The sequence below is a fragment of the Pongo pygmaeus genome, chromosome 22 (assembly GCF_028885625.2).
Source record: "Pongo pygmaeus isolate AG05252 chromosome 22, NHGRI_mPonPyg2-v2.0_pri, whole genome shotgun sequence".
NCBI lineage: Eukaryota > Metazoa > Chordata > Mammalia > Primates > Hominidae > Pongo > Pongo pygmaeus.
This window is the reverse complement of record NC_072395.2, coordinates 45,884,057-45,905,626: the sequence shown is the minus strand read 5'-3', so window position 1 is coordinate 45,905,626 and position 21,570 is coordinate 45,884,057. Positions and strand designations below refer to the sequence as shown.

At 51.4% G+C, this 21,570-nt stretch overlaps 1 protein-coding gene across 2 annotated transcripts; it reads right to left on the bottom strand.

Moving 5' to 3' along the window:
* Positions 1 to 16,927: 16,927 nt before the first annotated feature.
* OLIG2 (oligodendrocyte transcription factor 2) lies at positions 16,928 to 20,197 on the bottom strand. 2 transcript variants are annotated; one of them, XM_054468526.2, is made up of 2 exons: positions 20,101 to 20,197; positions 16,928 to 19,312 (listed from the first exon to the last, which is right to left on the bottom strand). In XM_054468526.2, the coding sequence occupies exon 2, from the start codon at positions 19,248 to 19,250 to the stop codon at positions 18,279 to 18,281; it is 972 nt and encodes a 323-aa protein (XP_054324501.1). In that variant the 5' UTR covers positions 19,251 to 19,312; positions 20,101 to 20,197; the 3' UTR covers positions 16,928 to 18,278. The 2 variants fall into 2 exon arrangements, with proteins under 2 accessions (XP_054324501.1, XP_063515705.1); XM_063659635.1 differs by lacking the exon at positions 20,101 to 20,197 and adding an exon at positions 19,868 to 20,084 and having other exon boundaries at positions 18,152 to 19,312.
* Positions 20,198 to 21,570: the final 1,373 nt, after the last annotated feature.

The window sequence follows — 21,570 nt, the reverse complement described above, 5'->3', positions numbered from 1 at the left end:
TCTCTCTGTCTCTCATTTTTCCCTTGTAAAGTCTTAACCACTCAGCAGCCTAAGTCATACCTGCAGTTAGTCTCCTACTAAAAGGACTTACTAGGCAGATTCTCTTTTCTCTTGCCACTTTGTAAAATGGACCCTTCACGTCCCTAAGCAGTTCTCTGTGATATTTGTCTTTCTCATTCCATCCCTTTTCAGGGGAATCATCATCTGTTGTGCTTTAATCGTGCGTCCCTTAGGGGGTTCCCGCCCTGTTCCACTCTCGGCAATTTTAATACTTCCTCCCAGTGTGCCATGCTCACCTGATTTCCCCCTTAATCCCATAAATCTCCTTCTACCAAACCTTAATACAGTGGTGATTAGCTTTCTCTGTGTCCATTTTGCACAACAGTGGAATTTTTGTATAACATCTTCCGTAGGAGCAGCATCTATAATTGCTTTGAGCTAGAAGGGGTTGTGAGGAACAAGTCTAGTCAACACCATTAAAAATAAACCCCAACTAAATGCAATGTGCTGTCCTGTATTGGATACCCTCTATTCTTCTTTGGAACAAAGGACACTCATGGAAAAACTGGTGAAATCTGAACCAAATCTGTGGTTTAGTTAATGTCGTAACCATGCTAATTTCTCTCTCTCTCTCTCTCTCTCTTTCTTTCTTTCTTTTTTAGGGTCTTATTCTGTTGCCTAGGTTGGCATGCAGTGGCATGATCACAGCTCACTGCAGGCTTAGCCTCCTGGGTTCAATCGATCCTCCCCACCTCAGCCTCCTGAATAGCTAGGATGACAGGTGTCCACCACCACACCTGGCTAATAGATGGGGTTTTGCCATATTGCCAGGCTGGTCTCAAAGTCCTAGACTCAAGAAATTCACCCCCTCGGCCTCCCAAAGTGCTGTGATTGCAAGCGTGAGGCACCGCACCTAGCCATCCATTTTAATTTCTTAGTTGTGACAAATGTACCAAGGTTATCAAAGATGTGAACGTTATAGAAAGCTGGGTAAAGTATATACAGGAAATTTCTATACTATCATTGCAACTTTTCTGTGAATCTAGAATTATTCCATAGTGAAAAGTTAGTTTAAAAATCAATATTTTTAAAAAGAAAATTTAGAGGGGCCATGTATACTTTTTTGGTCTGCCCATACAGCACAATCCTTATATGCCTGGGATCTTGAATCCCATCTCTGCAACTCACTAACTGCATGATATCTGTGCTTCTGATTCCTCGTGGGTAAAGTAGGAATAAAAATAGTCGTTGAATCAGTACACCTGCAACAATGCTTAGCATATGGTTAGAGTGCAATCCATGTGAACTTCTCTTATTAACATTTTGTTGAATTCAATGTACAATTGGCGAGTCATATCAGGGTGCATTGTCTCTTAATTTTAAACAGTTCCCATGTAGGAAAACAAATGAATCAAGCTCCTGACATTTTCAGATCTAACTTTCTTGGTTCCAAAATATGTTCCAGAGATATGTAGGCAAAATCACCATGTCCTCCTCTCCTCTCACTTCTCAGAGTTTAGGGCAAAAGTCCATTACTAATAAGAATTCTAAACAAGAAAGAGGTTCATGACAGTTAAGGATTTAAATAGAAATGGATGGCTTTGTGTGGCTTTTTCCTCTTTTGCTCTCTTGTCTCAGCTCAGTGTGGATGTTAAATGGAAGCAGAGCAGGGATTTTCAACTGGGGGAGATTTTGTTCCCCAGGGGATGCTTGGCAATGTCTGGTGACATTTTTAGTTTTCCCAACTGGGGACAGGGTATCACTGGCAACTGGCAAGTAGAGGCCAGGGATACTGCTGAACATCCTACACTGCACAGGACAGCCCCCACCACAGAGAAGTATCTGGCCCCAAATGTAATAGGACCATTATTGAGAATCCCTGAAGAAAAGTCAGCAACTACCGTATTAACCCAATAATACTTTTGCAATTGAGCTTGTGCCAAGTCTATCCTCCCTACCCAAAGAATTTGTTTATCTACAACAGATCTTGGGAAAAGATCAAAGACCCGGGGAAAGTTTTTCTGGACAGTTGGCATACCTTCTAAAACAAAACCTTTGAAACTCCCATCTTCAACTATTTGAGTAGGGGGAGAAATGGGGGCAACTTAATGAGAAAGTCAGTAAAGGAAACATGATGTGCTTTTCTTGGCTGCTGATAAGGTGCTAGTGCTCATGATTTAGGCTAGAGGGAAAAATGGAAAATGAGTTTTATGAAGAAGAAGTATAGAAACAAGAGTTGTAGGTGTTGGGAGTGGGTTAGGGAGGGGCAAGGGTAGTGATGTAAGCTTATCGTCACAGATGTCTACAAGCAATTGGCCAACAGTTCCAACTCTGTGATTCTTCAGAAAACGGATGACCTCAGCTGGCCCAGAATGATCGTTTTTCTTGCAAATGGAATCAATACAAATAATGTTTTATGGTAAAAGCCATACTTCTCACTTTGAGAAAACCCTCTGCATTTTGAGCCTGGCCAGATTGTATGGGTTTTAGCAGGGGAAATCCAAGATTGATGATGCACCTGGTGAGGTCCAGAGGTCCTGTGGCCTCTGCTTGTAGAGCTGCACTGTCCAATATAGTGAACAACAGCCACCTGTGGCTATTGAAGTTAAAGTTAATTAAAATTAAATAAAACTGAAAGTTCAGTTCCACAGTCATACTGGCCACATTTTAAGTGCTTGATGGCCACGTGTGGCCACCATATTAGCCAGCGTAGATACAAACCATTTCCATCATCATGGAATATTCTTCCAGACAGTGCTGCCCAAGTCCACAGCCTGTCTCTTGCATGTCTGAGTCACTGCACCAGGACAGGTACTTGCCTAACAGGGCACAATGGAGCTGAGGGCCATCAGCTGAGCCCCCTTTAATATGCCAGAGAATCCCGGACCTGGAAGTTTAAGAAGCAGAGGAAAATGGCTGATGGGAAAGATAGTTCTCAGGCTGAACAAGACTTTTCAAGATAAACCTTTAAAAAGCAATGAAAGGGGTGAGGGCAGAGCATGAATCAAGAAAGAATGAAAGAGCCACAGCCTGGCTGTGAGGGTAGAGTCCAAATTATGATTTGGCAGAAATCCAAAGGTTCCAGGTCATAGTGATTCAGGCACATTGGAATTTCATGGTGATTGGTAAGAGCCCCTTCAAACGCGGCTTGATCCTGGCCATGGTCTTAGATCTTAGATTCAGTGGATGAACTGACATGTCTGTCGTCATAATTCAGCCTCTGCTTCTAGCTTCCTTCATCTTGAACTTGGAGGAATTGGATTCCACTTGATTCTATGTGCCTTATGTGGATTATAGGTGTTTTTTTTCCTTTTCATTCCTAACACACCAAGAATGAAGATGTGCCTTTCAAAACAAGGCTCACTTCAGTGATAGGGCATGGGGGGAGGTGGAATGAAAAAGATGCATTCCGTAATGAGCAGCTGATTCTGTGTCATGAAGCTACACAAAATATGACTGCCTGTACCCCCTTCAGGGAAGGCAGAGAGGTTAGGAGGGCAGCTCCCAAAGGCTGGGCATGAACAGGGGCATCACATCGTGTTATGACGGTCTTATTCCATGTTAGCCTATGGTTGCCTGCGTCAGTGAGATCGGGAGCTTGTCTGGGCTGTCCGATGGGCTGGGAGTCATTCAGAGAGGCTCTGCTCATTTCCACTGTGGGAGCCTGGGCAAGCTCCCGCCGCCACCTCCTCACCTGTGAAAGGGGAGTCGCGCACGTTGCACCTGCTTCTCATTTTAGAGGCAGTAACACATGTAAAATGTAAAAGGCCCTACAGACTAGCAAGTGCTAGAGAAATGGACTATTTTTGTTTAAAATTTCCCTTTTCCCCACAGCTCCTATAGAAATTCATTCCCTTTCCCTGAGAACACGGGTTTCAGTCTGGGTTTGTGTTGTGGGTGGACTGTGAGTCAGATGCTGTGGATGCAGAGCTCTTTGGGGGGGACCTCCCTTCCTCAGCCTGGTGTGACACAGACTACTTCTTGTCCCCAGTGTCTGCCCTCCCTTTTTAGTAAAGGTTTTAGCTAGCATGTGGCCACCCAGATGAAGCCCACATTTTCTGACCTAGGTTCTGTACCAGGGAATACAAGCAGAAGTGACATATGCCATTCTTGGTTTGTACCTTAAAAGGAAGGAGAACCCTCCCTGCTCCATACTCCTTCCCAGAATATGCGCACGATGGCAGACTTGAAGTAGCAAGAGGGAGACTGTGTTGAGGATAGCAGAAAAATAAGAGGGAGGGAATTGGGTTGTTCATACCATCCATGAAGCTTTCAGACCAGCCCTGGGCCACCTCCCTAGACTGTAACTTTGTCTAAGATGCTGTCTTGGAACTTTCTTTGTTATGGCACCTAACCTGCATCCTCACCACCACAGCCTTGAAATGTCCTTCCCCATAGCCTACTTCCGATCCTTATGGTACCAGCCTTGTTGATCTCAAGTTCTCCCTCTTTCCTGCCTTCCCTGCTTCCCTTCCAGGTAAAATTTACCTTTCCAGGCTGTCAGTGCCCTACTTCATGTTATCAATAGTACTTTATAGACTAACCAGTGCCAGTGACTTGCTGTGTATTCCTTCCCAGGCAATGGGCATTTTGACAGGGCTCCCGGGAGACACTATGCTTATCCACACAGTGGCATCAACAGAAGACATGCTGAGTGTGACAGACAGGCGGGTGGGGAGCTTCCAGCTCACTATAGACCGGACACCATTCTACATCAGTAATCCACATGCCAGCTTCCCAGTGCTCCTATATGAACACCAGGAAACTTAGACCAACTTTGAAGACCACAAGCCAGCCATACATCTGCTTATCTGTTTCAGAGAGTTGAGCACAGGGGTTGATAGTCCATACTGCTCTGTGTGCCTGTGGTGCTTCTCTGTCTCTGCATGTATCTGGGGTGACTCTGGGGTGATGTCTCTGAGGTGCCACTCTCATCTCAGGGGACCTGGCTCTGAGTGAGTGAGTTCCAGCTCTGGGGGCATGAGCTGGAGAAGCAGGCAGGGCTGCCTGGACAGGTTGGCCTGGCTCTGTAGGTAGAGTCCACAACTACAAAGAGCCAGTGACTCCCATATTCCCTCCCAGGACATTGGACCTTGAGCTGCTGGACCAGCCACACCTGCCTGAGCCTTTGCTTCAGGGTGGGATGGAAAGAGCAAAGGTGATGGCTAATGTTGGTTTTCTTCTCATTTGTAGGGATACAGGGACAAACATCCCTTTGCAAACATGTTTCCAAAGGAATTTCTCTGTAGCTTTACTTTGTAGTTGTAAGAAAGCCTGGCGGATTTTTTGTTTGTTTTGGTTTGGTTTTGGTGTGGGGGGACAGGAGGGGTTGTTTTGCTTTCTCACTGATTCACTGGGATGTAGGGAAAGATTGAAGAGAAACTTGTCAGAGGGAAGGAAAGAAAAATTAGAACTATACTCAAAACACCACATCCTGGTCATAGGAGAAGATTAAATCTCCCTACCATAAAGACAAGTGTGCATATGTTCATTGCGGCACTATTCACAATAGCGAAGACATGGAATCAACCTAAATGCCCATCAGCAATGGATTGGATAGAGAAAATGTGGTACATATTCACCATGGAATATTATGCAGCCATAAAAAAGAATGAGATCATATCTTTTGCAGGAATATGGATGGAGCTGGAGGTCATTATCCTAAGCAAACTAACACAGGAACAGAAAGCCAAATACCACATGTTCTCACTTATAAGTGGGAGCTAAAAATTGAGTAAATATGAATACAAAGAAGGGAAAAACAGACACCAGGACCTACTTGAGGGTGGAGGGTGGGAGGAGAGAGAGGATAAAAAAAACTACCTATCCGGTACTATGCTTATTATCAGGGTGACAAAATAATCTGTACCTCAAACCCCCATGACATGCAATTTACCCATATGACAAACCTGCACCTGTATCCAAGTCTAAAATAAGAGTTAAAAAAATAAAAAAAATAAAAACATTAGGTGTGGCTTCTTTCTCTTAACATAAAAAGATTAAATGTATGAACGAGGCCTGTGAGCTAACATGATAGAACAATATAGCAAGTGTCTCCCATTTTCTGACTTTCAATTGTATGAAAATACTTTTCAGTTCTGTAACATGGCTCAAACAAACCCCTGATCATTATTCCCTTGCACCTTTGCCCTTGAATTGGATAGAACAGACATGGCTGGCCTCCCCCAGGCCAGCCATCACCTCTCCCAAGAGAAGCAGTGTTTTCATAGCGGGACAGCACTGGAAACAGGCCTTGGGCTCTGCATCCTGACCCAGGCGGGGCAGGCCAAGTGTTCTCACAGCCATCTGTTGCGGCCTGTAATGCATGAACACATTAGCACATGGCCCGCCAGCAGCCTCAACATTGTTCTCCAGGCTGAGTTAGTTCAGCCGATCTCAACAAAGGGGACAGTTTTGCATTCAGGATAAATACAACCACTGAGGGTTTTTTTTTTTTTTTTTTAAGGATACTTAATGTTAAGGTTTTCACTGGCTGTCTGAATTGCAAGTTGCAACCACCTCCCACTCCCTCCAATATCATTCCATTCTGTTAATGACATTGACATGGATGCTTTGTAGGAACTACTAAAGGAGATATTTATATGCTCCTCATTGGAAAGATTCATCCAATAGCATGTTTTAAAAATCCAAGGAGTTCGCTTCACAAAGGATTAGAACAAAGTATCCAACCATGAATTCATTTAATGTTAAGGTCAGTCTTATGCCTCAAGCTCTGGATTTTTAGTGTGCGCAAAGACTACCCAAGGGACTTTGGGAGGCAGCTTTTGTTCACAGTGGCGAATGTTGTATGTCAGGCTTTAGCAAATTTGTTGATAGTAACTGATAAATTATTTCAGAAAATCCCTTGTTTGCCCCACACCCCAGGACCAATAAAAGGCCAGCCTCCAAGACTTGGCAGATTTTTAAAAAGCATTTTCTGGAAGGAAAATGAAGTTTGATGCTACACTTTTCACAGGATCAGATTTTTGCTTGTATTTTCTCATGTGAGAATCCTAATGAAGCTTTATGTCACTTGCATTCTAGTTACAAAATAGTTCAGTGGCAAAAATTATCTGCATGCATTCATTCCATTAGTTTAACAGATATTTATGGAGCACTTATTATGGGCTGGATACCACTGTACATCAGTGATCAATATGGACAAATATTTCTGCCCGGTGGAGCTTATATTTTAGTGTGGAAGACAGACAATAAACAACAAAATTAATCAGTAATAAATAGCATATGGGGAAAGGGAAATTGAGCAGGGCAAGGGAATTGAAAATGCCAGAGGAAAGTTGGAGTCTTAAAAAGGAAGGAGGGGCTGAGCGTGATGGCTCCCAGCACTTTGGGAGGCCGAGGCGGGTGGATCACCTCAAGTCAGGAGTTCAAGACCAGCCTGACCAACGTGGTGAAACTCCATCTCTACTAAAAATACAAAAATAAGCCGGGCGTGGTGGTGCATGCCTGTAATCCCAGCTACTTGGGAGGCTGAGGTAGGAGAATCACTTGAACCTGGGAGGCAGAGGTTGCAGTGAGCTGAGATTGTGTCATTGCACTCCGGCCTGGGTGACAAGAGCGAAACTGTCTCAAAAAAAAAAAGGGAAGTGAAATTATGATCTCAGTTTACAGAGCCTCCATATTCCAAAATTCTTTTTGGAATAAAAGTTAAAAAAAAAAACATGAGGTATGACTTCTTTCTCTTAACAAAAGAAGATTAAATATATGAGTGAGGCCCACGAGCGAACACGTTAGAACAATACAGCAAGTGCCACCCATTTTCTGACTTTCAATTGTATGAAAATACTTTTCAGTTCTGTAACATGGTTCAAACAAACCCCTCAAATTCTTTTTGGACTATGGAAGCTCGGTAAGTCGTGAGCTTGGTACCTTCCCTACATAAAGTTCTTTCCCCTTTAAGTTCAAGTTCAAATGGAAAAGACAACTTGATCACCCCGCTCCAATCAGGGTCCATTTCAAAGCTCTTAAATGTTGAGGACAAGCATGTTTTTAAAGCAGTTTCTCTGTATGTTTCTAACCTGCCTAAAGCAGGGGATGCGGTAATGCGGTGGCCATCAAGTTCAGATGTACCTGATGCAGGTGTTGTCACTGAGTGTCCTCCACACCCACCTGGCACATTAAATGTGTACTGGATAAAAGGCTGAGAAGATGAACTACAGGAGTAAGGACAGCAGTTTTTCCACTACCCCTAGCCCCAGATTTATATGGGATCTTCACTATGTAGTTTAATGCCCACTTCTTAAAATGCGTCTCTTAACTATATCATAATGAGGATCTGAACAAGTTACAAGTTAGTTGGTCATTTCCTTTCCAAGTCACAACTGATGAAAGTCTGGCTGGATATTGAATAAGGGAATCACTCACAACACACTACCTACTTCAGCCAGGCATCTCGCTGAGATTCTGGCTCCCTAAGACCCAAAGGCAGAGATTTGCTCAGGCATCCTGATCTGCTGGGGGCATTGTGCAAGTTCTGGGACGTTTGTTATGGGGTCCTTGACACACACCTGTGGCAGGGAGGACATGAAATACATTCTACGAGTGGCAGGGTGGACTTCAGGGTTGTAAAAAGTCACAGAAGATCATAACTTGAAATGTCCTTTGCCAAGCTTTTCACTTTGTAGATGAGTAGATAGAGGCCCAGAAAGGTCAAGCAACTCGCTGGAGGATGCTCAGCCTGGTCAGAGACCTAGATTTTTAAGCTCCTGGAACAGGCCTCTTTTCACTATGGCAGGTTGCATACCAGGACCTGAGGAGTTACTCAGAAGTGAACGAAATCACCAACAGATGAATGGATAAACAAAATGTAGCACACACCTACAACAGAATATGATTCCACTGTAAGAAGGAATGAAGTAGGGATACATGCAACAATGTGGCTGAACCTCAAAAACATTATGCTAAGTGAGAGAAGCCAGTCACAAAAGGCCGCATGTTTTATGACTCCATTTATATGAAGTATCTAGAATCAGTGAAGCCATAGACACGGAAAGTAGATTGGGGGCTGCCAGGGTTAGGGATGGGGGAGTGAGGAGGAACTGCTCAGTGGGTCCAGGTTTTACTTTGCAATGATGAAAATGTTTTGGAATGAGACAGAGGTGGTGGCTGCACGACATTGTCAATGCCACTGAAACTGTTCATCTTAAAATGGTTAGCTTTGTGTGACATGCATTCAACCTTAATTAAAACAAACAAAAAAATAGTGAATGAGGTAGGAAGAGCTGATGGGTTAAACACAAAAAGGTGGGTGATGACAAGCAAATTGGCTGTGGAGGGTGGTGAAGGGAAAGAGAGGGGCAAAGAAGGCAAGCCCGGGGTGGGGCAGGGCAGGGCAGCCTCCTGGCTGTGCTGGTCTTATGGGCTGCCTGCCCCTGCTGTGGTCGCCTGCCAGCACCCGGCTGCACTGTTATTTGCTTCCTGTGCTGACTAAGCCACACTGTCCTCCAGTGTCTTCATTAGCACTGCTGCCTTTGCCTGAACAGCCCAGAGAGGTCAGAGCTGGAGCTGATGGGGAGCTCCATGCCCAGCTCCCAGGAGGCCCCACCACTGTTCTTCCCGAGGGTCCCAGCTGCAATTCCAGAACAAGCAGATCCTTAGCTCTCCAGCTCACCCCTTACACTGGGCATCTGAGGGGCACAGATGGAGGAAACAGCAGGCCTGGCCCTGAGAGGGTGGACTCTCCTCAATGGGTGGATGGGGGGATGGGACCGTGAGGCTGGGGCTTGGACTTCACAGGCAACTTTTCCTTCAATCAGTTCCTTTCTGATCCTGGCTCTCTCCTTTAAAAGGACTCAGGTCTGGGCCAGGTGCCGTGCCTCATGCCTGTAATCCCAGCACTTTGGGAGGCCAGGGTGAGTGGGTCACCTGAGGTCAGGAGTTTGAGACCAGCTTGGCCAACATGGTGAAACCCTGTCTCTATTAAAAATACAAAAATTAGCTGGGCACGGTGGCGTGCACCTGTAATCCCAGTTACTTGGGAAGCTAAGGCAAGAAGATGGCTTGAACCCAGGGCAGGGTTGCAGTGAGCTGAGATCATGCCACTGCACACTCCAGCCTGGGTGACAGAGCGAGACTCCATCTAAGAAAAAAAAAAAAAAGGCCCAGGTCTGTTTTCCATGTAGAGCATGGGCCCTCCTTGTCCACGACGCAATGCAAAGGATATTCCCAGAGAACTAACCGTGCATTCTGCTCAGTACCAGGCACCCCAGGGCATGCAAAGGTCAGAACAGAGGCCTTGCCTTGCCTTGGGAGGGGTTTGGGAAGTGGACCCTGTACAGAGCTCAGGGACAGTACTGAGTTGTTCCTTGGGGCTCCGAGGCATACAGACCCCTTGTGATGCTGCAGGACAGGTCATGTCACCCAGAGTAACAGAGACCATACCTTGTAGGACCTCCCAGAAGATTCAATGGGATGACACTCATGCAGTCGGGCACCTTCTTCTGCTTAATTGGATACGCGTAGTGTGCCAGGTTCTCCCTCTCAAGCCAGATGGCCTGTGAAGATGGTACTAGCATCACCCCTACTTTACAGATAAGGAAGCCAAGGCTAAGAAAGCTCGTGTCTCTTGTCCAAGGTCACTCAGCTGGCAGAGCTTGGCCAAGGCAGCATAACTACTCCACACCCAGCCGCCTCTTCACGGCCTCCATGGTGACAGCCCCACTTGGCTGCTTGGGTGGGGGGAGACTCAGCTGTGGGAGTCCACACTCAGCAGCAGCTGCACTCTGGGCAGGCCCTTGGGCCCAGGGCATCCATTCACTGCTGGGACCAAGCAGAGGGCGACTCCTGGGATGTTTCATTTAATTCTCACAGCAACACAGTTGTCAGGTGTTACTATTAATTACTTTATTTACATAAGAAGAGAGGATCAGGAAGGTGTCGTGCAACCTGGATCACTGTAGTATACGGCTTTGGTCTGAATCCAGCTGCCCTGGATAGAATCAAAGTGCTCACCAGCCTTTAGGCCTCAGTATCCCCCATCAATGAAGGATTCAGGACTTTTACACTTCCACACTCTCCAAACCTCCTGACTTGCACTGTGCCATTCGTTCATTCATTCATTCATTTTTTTGTGAGCCCTTATATCTAGCAGGTACCCTGAAGGTACAAGGATGTCCAAACCACAGTTTCCACCCTAGGGAAGCCCCACAACCAAGGACAACTCCTTTCTAGAACTGCCTAAACTCCACTTCAGCAGAGGCCAGTGAATTCTCTTAGTGCACACAGGACACACGGAGGAGGGCTGTTCTCACCCATCACACCCCTGCCAGCAGGGGCTCCCAGGACCTCTGCTCTGAGGTGGACCAGGACACCCAGAGGGCTCGGGTATTGGGGCAGAGCCTGATCGGCCCACGGATCTTCCAAGATCACCCATTAAGGCTCTATTCTACAGTTGAAACAGGTTCAGAGCTTCGGAGAGGCCACTCCAGCCCTGTTCTGAAAAACAAGCTTCTACTGCCAAATCTGAGGATGAAGGAGAGAGAACTGCTCATGGTCCTGTTTGGACTGCATTGCACCTGTGGCCCTTGCTCTGGGCTCCAGAACTTTTGCCTAGAAAGCAGAGGTGTCTGAGAGCCGGGCTGGTCTGGGAGGGAGGCAGAGGAAAAGGGGAGGCCAGGCATACAAGGCTGAAAAGATCCCCAGCTCTCAGGTCAGCCAGGGTAGGGGAGTAAACCAGGATGCTTGCGGTCCAAGGACACTGGGTCACAGGGCCTCCAGGACTCAGCAGGGCTCAGCAGGGCTCAGGAGGGCCGGAGGGAGGGGGTCCAGAGAGGCCCCTGCTTTGCATTTCCAGGCCCTTGCATGTGCAAGCACCGGTGTGTGTGGATCTGTGAGCGCGAACTCGGGTGCATGAGTTCCTGTGTGAGAGCCTGTGCACGTGGACTCAGGTGTTTGGGGCTGGTGTGCAAAAGCCCGTAGCGGGTCTGTGATTTTGGGCTCGGGTGCATGGACCTGGGTGCTCCTTGGGCGGCTGTTTGGGCCCCACGCGCATGTAGGCGGTTCTGGAGAGCTCTGCGTGTCTCCTTCTTGGGGGACCTCCAACCGCTCCCACAACCAGTGGACGGATTGTGGCTGCAATGTCGCCAAAGGAAAACTGCGCGCGTCCAAGCCAGCTGCTTCAATCCTGGCGGAAGCGGGCCGTGCCGGGGTCTCCAGCCGGTGGGGTGGGCCTGCGGAGCCCGGCCACCCCTCCGCACCCGTCTCCCGTTAGCCTGTGCGGGGTCCGGGAAGCGAGAGCGGGAGAGGACACCAGCGCGCAGTTCAGAGCGGGTTCCTTGAGCAGTCTTCCCCCAGAGCTGCAACGTGGCTGCCCAAGGACCCGAGATAAAGACGCGGCCTCCTCACCCAGAGCCCTGCTAGATCGTCCTGGTGGACCGCGCCCGCTTTCAGGGTTTGCAAACAGAAGGCCCGCTCGCGTGTCTGCAGGGCCCTCGGTGTGCTGTAAAGGAGGGTGTGAAGTCCCCCTGGCAGGAGAGCGCGCACTCGCAGCAGCCGCGGGACTGACGCAGGTATCATCCTGGTCCCTGCCGGCCTTTCAGTTGGCGACCCTTTTCCTAGTGACTGCCCGAGGTGTGGAAGGCACAACGGGGCAGGGGATGTGGCCCGGGATTCCGGCTGCGGCCCCAGGCCGGCAGGAGCGGCAGCTGTCTTGGCACTAACGACGGTCCCTCGCGGGGCGTGCGGGCCGCCCTAATGAGGCTCCGCCGCGGCTCACCTGCTCCGGCCCTTCCTCCGCCCGCGCCGCGCTCCCACCCGCGCCCGCTAATTGCTAAAGCCTGTGAGCCCCGCCCGCCGCCCAGATGGGGGAGTCGGGGACAGATGGGGTCCAGGCATGGGGGGAAGCACTAGGAGCGCCACCTAAGGGGGCCGGGGTGGGGGACGGGGTGGCAGCAGAGGATTCCCGAGGCGGCAGCTGAGCCAGAGTCTGGGGACTGCTGGAGTGCGGGCCAGGTGGCCTCTTGGGGTGGGCCCTGGATTACAACAACCTTGCCACCTTCATTTACTGGCTGTGTCCCCTGAGCAAGTCACTTACCCTTTCTGTGCCTCAGTTTCCTTATTTGTAAGACGGGGCAATAATAGCACCCTCCTCAAATGGTTGTGGTGAGAATGGAATGAATTGAGGCTCTTGAAGCTCTCTGTGCCCTGCCTTAACCCGGCTAAACCTCAGTCAACGCTATCCGCCTCCTCTCCCAGCCTCCTCCACCTATTAATATCCTGAGTTCCCCTGGAGGTTCAGCCCGGCCCTGACTCCCTCCTCCCAGCTTTGCCTCTTCAGTTCCTCGCTGCAGCCCTCCACCTCCAACCTCTTCCACAGACAAACAGCCAGTAGCAATCACTGGGGCCCTAGAGGAGAGATAGGGAGTAAGGATGTAGCTGTGGGTGATCCCCATCTCTGCCCTGCCTAGAATGGCCTCCTCACTTACAAGGAGTTGCGGCTTAGCCCTGGGATATAGCCCATGAGCTGCTGGCTGCCTCCAAACCAGGGAGTGGCCATGCTCCCCCATGCTGTCCCACGTCCCTCTCCCTAGTCAGGATGGGACTGAATACAGCAACCACTGCCGTGAATAGCCTGGCTTTATCCTGGCTTCCCTTATAGCTTTGCAGAGACTACAAATAAATGGTCACTCTTGGTGTAGGGCCCTTGTTAAAGACCCTATAACCTCTTCTGGTACTATGGGGGCACTTGTGTGGGGAAGGGGGATACTAGGCACAAAATCTGTAATGAAAGAGTGACTTAAAATGACATGGCAGGTGAAGGGGGACTCCTTTGCCACCTCCTAAATGAACTTCTAGGAAGCATCAAGGTGAATACTCAGTAGAAGTCCAGAAAGATTGCTAGGTAGATTCTGCCCCAGTGGGAGACAGACATTTTCCACCATTGGGGTAGTTTTATCCATAAGACCATCTAGGGGGCTTTAAAATTCAATGCCCTGGCCCAGGGGCTCCTCACTGATCCCAGTCTGGGAATGAGAAGGGCTGGTCTTTGATGGGTGGCTGTCAGAACCCCAAATCACCATGGGTGTCTTTAGTACTCATGTCTTCCTACAGTCACATTAGAACTCCTGGCCTCACTGGGAGTGTGACACCTCTGTGGGTTCACTTCACTCATCTGCTCACTGCCTGTCCCCACGGTGCAGAATTCCAACTCCATGGGCATTAGGGGTTAGTCCTTCAACACTGAGTCCAGGAGAGTGTCATTTCTCTGTGGCTCCTGCCCATATAAGAGAGTGAGGAGCCCAGGGACAATGCCCTGGGGAGCTGAGGCCAGAGGAGGATGCTCGGGTTCTGCCCACTGGCCCCTCAACCTCTGGTCAGCTGAGCTCCCAAGTTTCTTTCTTTCTTTCTTTCCTTCTTTCTTTCTTTCCTTCTTTCTTTCTTTCTTTCTTTCTTTCTTTCTTTCTTTCTTTCTTTCTTTCTTTCTTTCTTTTTCTTTCTTTCTTTCTTTCTTTTTTTTTTTTTTTGACAGAGTTTCACTCTTGTTGCTCAGGCTGGAGTGCAATGGCACGATCTTGGCTTATTGCAGCCTCCGCCTCCTGGGTACAAGCACTTCTCCTGCCTCAGCCTCCCAGGTAGCTGGGATCACAGGCATGTGCCACCACATCTGGCTAATTTTGTATGTTTAATAGAGATGGAGTTTCTGCATTTTGGTCAGGCTGGTCTCTAACTCCCAACCTTAGGTGATCTGCCCGCCTCGGCCTCCTATAGTGCTGGGATTACAGGCTTGAGCCACTGCTCCCAGGTTCTTAAGGAGTTCCCAGGTTCTTAAGGAGGGTTGGGGAGTCTCAAAGACCTGGGGGGTGGTGAGTTCCTAAACTCGGAGGCTGAGAGCCGGGGTGCTGCAGAGCCACACAGTGGGGCTGGGGAGGAGGCTGAGCTGCAGTCCAGCCTGTTGAGAATCTCCCAACGAATGCTCCCCAGAGGGGACCGCATTGTGGCAGGGCAGACTGCAGCAGATCCCGGAAACAGTTACCTCTTTCCCTTCCCCTCTTGGTGAGGAGCCCACTGCCAATGAAGAGCCCACCAAAGTCAAAGTGATTGCATACAGTCTTATACTGCCCTACATCAAAGCCCAGCCACTGGCCTGAGTCCTCTACCTTGGCCCCCACCAGTCCACGGCCCCCCTCAGTGAGTAGCCACCTGTTCTGGGGGATCTGCACTGTGTGCCAGTGTCTTCCTCCTCCACGTCCAGAGCTGCTCCAGTCTCACCCACTGTGGTCAAGGCCCCCAGCTGGGTGCACAGTTTAGGTGGCTGGCATGGAGGAGGGCCCAAAGCCTGGCTGGACACAGCCCCTCCTTCTTCGGAAGCCCTGGTCTTGCCTGGCCTGGCTGGTGGCTGGTTGCTACTGAGAGCTTAGGTGCAGGGGTGGAGGGAAAGACTTGATTTATTGCCTTTCAACAACCGTCCTTCTATGCAGACACCAAGCACGCTCAGAGCCTGCACCAGCACACCTGCCTGGCAGTGGGTGTGGAAGAGCCAAAACTGCAATCAAGACCCCTACCCCCCCACCGGCCAGGTTCTCAGCGCCCACTGGTTTACGTTCCAGCCTCCTGGAGTCCCTCTGAGTGTGTCTGTGGCTGCAGCTGGACCTAGTTTTGAATTCTTTTCAAGTTTCATTTCAAATGGGATTTCAGAATAAAAACGACTACACCCTGCCCTTCCTTCTTCTTGGATTCACATGGCTCTGTTGGGGTGGTGGTGGCAGGAGGCTTTCCACCTGTCCTCAGCCCCCAGCCGCTCAACCTCTCCAGATCCCTCCCAGCCTTTGCAAAAAGCCAAGCCCATCGGTGAAAAACTAGGCCTCCAGCACCCGATCCCTGGGCGACTGCTGTCCTGGCCAGCAGCCCGACATTCCCTGCTGGAGGAGCAGGAAGTGCCTGTCCCTTGCTAGGGGACAGAGCAGCCTTCAAGTCTAAGCAAAGGGTGCCTGCCTGTGTGAGCCAGGCTCAGCTATGCCACTCAAGAAATGGGGTTCTGACTGGGGAAATCTTCTGCACCCCCAGATCCAGGGTGGCCAGTGGCCACCAAAAATATTGTCAGAGAGAGGACCCTGGACCAGGGGACGTTCTTACTGTGCCCGTACCCGCTGTCTTTTCAGGGGCTCATTCTCAGGCCAGCCCTCGGGCACGGAGACTGCAACAGGATCTGCCCTGGTCCTTGACCAGGAAGGCCAAAGTATTTTTATTTCTACCTAGAATCTCTGTTCACAGACACATCCTAAATTTGCATCGCGGGTTTGGATTGTGAGAACCCAATGGCCAAGAGGACACAGAGGTGACCCCAGGAAAGAGCACAGAGGCCAAAGCGCTGCCAGTGCTCCTCCAGCGGTTTGGAGCACCTGATCCTTTGCAGTTCAAGGCGGGGGTGGCCGCTGGGGGACGATAGGGGAGATGGCTGAAAAGAAATGGAAGCGTTAGTAGATTCTGCACCAAGCACTCCCCAAGCGCTTTTCTGGGAACGCCATTGCTCCGCAGAATCCAGGTCCGCAGCTGAAGCCAAGGAAACCCGTAGGGGGAGGGTGGTGGCGGAGACCGCCTCTGAGCAGAAAGGAAATAAAAATCGAGCAGTAGAGGACTCTTGAGAGCCCAGACCCCCAGCCAAAGGCGCAGCCCTCACCCTGCAAGTCCCAAAGTCCGATGCTCCGGGAAGGAAATGTCCGCTTATAAAGGAGCTCAATACTCAACTGCAGAGAAAGGCAGTTCCGGGTTAGGCGTCAGAAAGTAAAAATAAGGACAAGCAAGTTGTGAAAAAGACCCGGAGGATTTGCTCAGAACATGTTTGAAAGATAATGCATGTGTGTCTCTAGTGCCAAACTGGGGGAACGATCCCCAAATCCGGCCCCAAGGTATCGCGTCCTGAACCCCTTTTCGGGGTGGCACACGGATGGAAATCCCCCGACTTTACTTTAAATTTTATTTAAAATCTCAACACTCAGTCATTTATTTCGTTTTTGCAACCAAACAAGTAATAAATATTATTTAGCACTTTGTTTTTACAAAAATAAAACAGATGATACACTCTCTGCGAGGGGCGGTGCGATCAGAGGAAGGGTGTTACACGGCAGACGCTACAAAGCCCAGTTTGCAACGCAGGCAGCGCCGAGGTGGCTTGCACGGAACGCAGGAAGCACGTGGAGGAGTTTACTATTTGTGTTAAACGTGGCAAAAATAAACCAAAATAGAGGAAAGCCGGCTTAGACTCCGGTGGGGCTGGCAGTCACGTGAGCAAACAGCTTAGCATTGCGCACTTACCTCATCCTTGATATATTTACACATCCAAAAAAGAAAATTTTAAAAAGCCAACAGAACCCCCAAATAACCCAAACTGTTTTCACAGCAAACTGCCTTTTAATTCTGTTACGTTCTCAGGTACCAACATAACCAAATCACTTTGTGCTTAGAGAAGGAAAGATGAGTCGGTGGGGTAGTTTCTATTTTAAAATAATAACTAAAATGCACCCGCCCCTGAAATCAGCAGTTTTGGGTTATTCCAATCCACAAGTGGTTCTACTCTGAATGTCTATAAACTTGCTCATACTGTTGAAGAAGGAACATCCACAGATTTATTAGAAAACCATATTCTCCCAAATCAACGAGAGACAGGGAGGAACGGCCACAGCTCTAAGAGGGTGTGGATTGACCCAGATATTGAGATTGGATATGACCATAAGCGCTTCAGATACCGAACGCCGGCTTCCAACTAACCTGTGGCCCCTGGCCTTGGGCCAGGGACGACCCTCGAGGGCGCGGTCGGGCTGTTGCTTCTGCAGTGCGGCTACCCGGAGTCTCCCACCGGCCAAGAAAGGAGGAAGAGGAGCAAGTCCCCAATGTGTCCCCCTCCCATAACACCCCCTCCCCCACGAAGTGCTGCCCAGGCCGAGTCTGGAAGTCAGGCCACGCTCTCAGGGAAACAAGTTTTTAGAATCTTTTCCCGGAGGTGGGGGTCGGGGGTCGGATGAGTTCTAGTGAGGAATGCACGCAGCGGTACCGTTTCATAAAACGATGTCTACTGGACCAGCGCAGGTTAAAGCCAGAGAGCGCTCGATCAGGTCCCGGAGCGAACATCCCCTCACTCCCCACTGCTCTGTGGGCGCCCCCATTGCTTGGGTTCGCAGATGCTGGAGTCCTCACCATGCCCCACCCCCAGTCCATGGTCCTGCGCCCCTCCTCGCGACAGAGCTCCCGAGCCCGGCGCAGGCCAGTCCTCGCTTCCCCGCGGCCCCGGGCTCCCCTGTCGCCAGAACGCGCCGGCGCCGGTCGGCTCACTTGGCGTCGGAGGTGAGGCGCGGCAGGCTGCCGGCGCCCATGGCCGATACGTGGTGGTGCGGCGGCGGCACCTGGCACATGCTGCAAGGGCAGGGCATGCCGCCCCAGTGCTGGAAGCCCCCGCTCGCCCCACTGCCACCGCCCCCGCCCCCCAGCGGGGCGGCCGCGGCAGCAGACGGAGACTTGAGTAGGCCGTGCGGTGGACGGATGGAGCCGACCGACGGCAGCCCGGATCCGGGCAGAGAGGCGCTGGACACCGCCGCGGCTGCAGCGGCGGCAGCAGCCGCTGCGGCGGCGGGCGGCAGGATGGGGTGGTGCACCGCTGGATGATGTGCGGCGTGCGCTGCTGCTGCCGGATGCGCGGTGGCGGCGGGCAGGGGCGCGGAGTGCGCCAGGCCGCCGCAGGCCGACGGGTGGAAGCCAGCGTGGTGGCCCCCGTAGATTTCGCTCACCAGTCGCTTCATCTCCTCCAGCGAGTTGGTGAGCATGAGGATGTAGTTGCGCGCCAGCAGCAGCGTGGCGATCTTGGAAAGCTTGCGCACCGAAGGGCCGTGCGCGTACGGCATGACCTCGCGCAGGCCGTCCATGGCGATGTTGAGGTCGTGCATGCGCTTGCGCTCGCGGCTGTTGATCTTCAGACGCAGCTGCTGCAGCTCCGGCTCTGTCATTTGCTTCTTGTCCTTCTTGGTGGACGACGCAGCCGCCGACGACGTGGACGACGAGGTGCTGGACGACGATGACTTGAAGCCACTGCCTCCTAGCTTGTCCCCAGGATGCGCGCCCGCAGAGCCCATAGCGCCGCGCAGCTCGGCGCTCAGCTCCGGCGGGCAGTCGCTCGGGGTGGACGAGGACACGGTGCCCCCAGTGAAGGCGCTGCCGCTGCTGCCCTTACTCCGGGCCGGCAGAAAAAGGTCATCGGGCTCTGGCGACGACGGGCGGCTGGACACCAGGCTGGCGTCCGAGTCCATGGCCCCGGGGGAGGATAGTCGTCGCAGCTTTCGCAGGGTCCTCCTTCCCTCGGACCCGAAAACTTCCAGGAGAGGAGGAGAAAAGAGAGAGAATGAGAGAATGAGAGAGAGAGAGAGAGAGAGAGAGAGAGAGAGAGAGAGAGAGAGAGAGAGAAAAGCTGATCCCGCCTGCGCCGCAGTATCACAGCGCGGGGTCCCGGCACAGGTGGCCCGTGGCTCCTCGTCCCCCTCGCTACTATCTCTGGCCCTCCTTTTAGCTGCACGCAGGTAACTATAATTAAGCTCTCTCTATCTCCCCTCTGCTCTCATGCAACAGGTTATTTCAGGGAGCGTTGGTGACCCTCGGGGTGCGGGTGGCATTCTAGAGGCTTCGGGCTTTCAGTTAGTTAGGAGTGGGAAAACTGAGCCTCCCGGGCTGGAATAAACGAGTGGGAAGTGAGGGCCTTTCTTTGGGGAGAGTGGAGATCTAAATAGAGAACTAATGATTTGGTTCCTCAAACGGATCCACCTTATCTCCATCGACACCACGCAGCAAACACACGCACACGCACATGCACCCAGAGCCGGCGCGGGGCCCAGAGTCCATCTGCTGCATCTGGAGACCACGGGGAGCTCACCAGCTGACTAGGGCTTGGGCAGAAAGGCTGTTGTCGCTCCGACTTCTCGCTTTTGGTGAGGGAGATGCAGCGGTGAGTGTGGGGAGGACAGAACAGCAAAGTCGCTCTGGAGAAATGGCCCGCACAGGAGGGATCCAGACCCCCTGTATCGGAGCATTCTGGGTCACGGCCGAGTTGAGCAGAGTCTGTCCCTGGGATCTAGGCTGGGGCTGCTGGGGGGCGGGGACACTTACTGTGGATGCGATTTGAGGAGCTCGCTCCGAAAAGCCTCAGCGGAGAACCTGGCACCGGGCGCTGGTGTCGCGTCGGTCTATAATAAGCATCCGCACCTTTAGGGGCTCGGCCGGTTTTTATAGCCCGGCGGCAGCGGCGACGGCGGCAGCGGTGGCCGGGGCGGGGGCGGGGAACAATGTTCGTGTCCTGGAGGGGCTGCCTCGCCAATGAGCTGGGCCCGCCGGGGGGCTGGGAAGCTGATGTCATCCGGGCTAATTCCGCTCAATGAAACTCGCCAGGCCGGGCACACGCCTCCTCCCTGCGCACAACCAATGGGAGCCCGTGGCCGGGAGATTCTTGGGGAGGGACCGGAGGAGGGACCCGAGGAGGCGAGGGGGAGGAGAAGGGCGGGCTCAAGGGGGATGGAGAGGGGGCTGAGCGCGCTTGGGACCGAGGGAGAAAGGGAACGTGGTCAAATTTCTGTAAAAAATACGGCCACCATAGAGTCAGGTTGGGGGATGGGATGGTTTGGAAACTCTGCAGAGTCTAACAAACTAACCTGATGCCCCACGCAGCCGCACCTTTTGGGATGCGCGCGGAAAACCCTGCCGACCCAGGATCCGGGGCTGGGGTCTCCTCCCTAGCTCTTCCTCTCTCTGGTTTCCCGCCTCCTGTTCCCATCTCACTGGTTTCATCAACACGTGGGCATTTGGCGCCCCAAATGTAAACGATGCCCAGGCACAAATTCCCCACTTTCTTGGTGCTCTCCTTGCGCGTCTAGGAGGTGGCTGTGGCTGCAGCTCCGCGGGCAGCCGGTAGCGCCCCCAGCTGGGGGCAGGGCCTTGAGGGGCAGAGGGCGGACAAGGAGGGAGGGGACGGACTCCAGAAGAGTGTTTTGAAAGAATTCACAACTCTCCTTTGGGTTGAGGATGCTGTGGGTACAGGGACGAGTTATTTCCGCACGGTAACCGCGCCAGCACAAGGGCAGAGTCGTGCCTGTAGTTAAACACCCTTCTATTTATTAGCAGGGGAGCCGGATGATAGTATTTTCAGTGTCGTCTTTGTGATCGCCACACGCCTTGGGGCAGGGGCAACGCTGGCATCTGTAGCCCAAGCAGGGCTCCGCTGTAAAAGGTTAGCAAAGAGCTTTCCGTCCCAGTCGCCTGCTTTCTGGAACTGCAAAGAGAAGTTTCAGGCCTGGGCAAGGCTTCTCCACGCTGTGGGCCAGACAGCGAGATCGAAACACTCGCGACCGCGTTGGGACATGTTTTACCGATTGCAGGCTGGCTCTGAAACCTGAAAACTCTTGACCATGAGGAATTAAGCCCGAACTGGAGAAGCACCTCACTGAGGTAGCTGAGGTACGGATGCATTCACCCATTTTACAGATGGGAAAACCCAGAGACCGTCTGCAGCAAGCCTACAGAAAAAATTGCTAAGCCTTTACAGGGCAGCCCTGCTTGGACTACAGATGCTGGCGTTGGCGGTTC

Excerpts from the sequence above, each read along its gene's own strand:
- OLIG2 (XM_054468526.2), bottom strand. The coding sequence starts at position 19,250 with ATGGACTCGGACGCCAGCCTGGTGTCCAGCCGCCCGTCGTCGCCAGAG.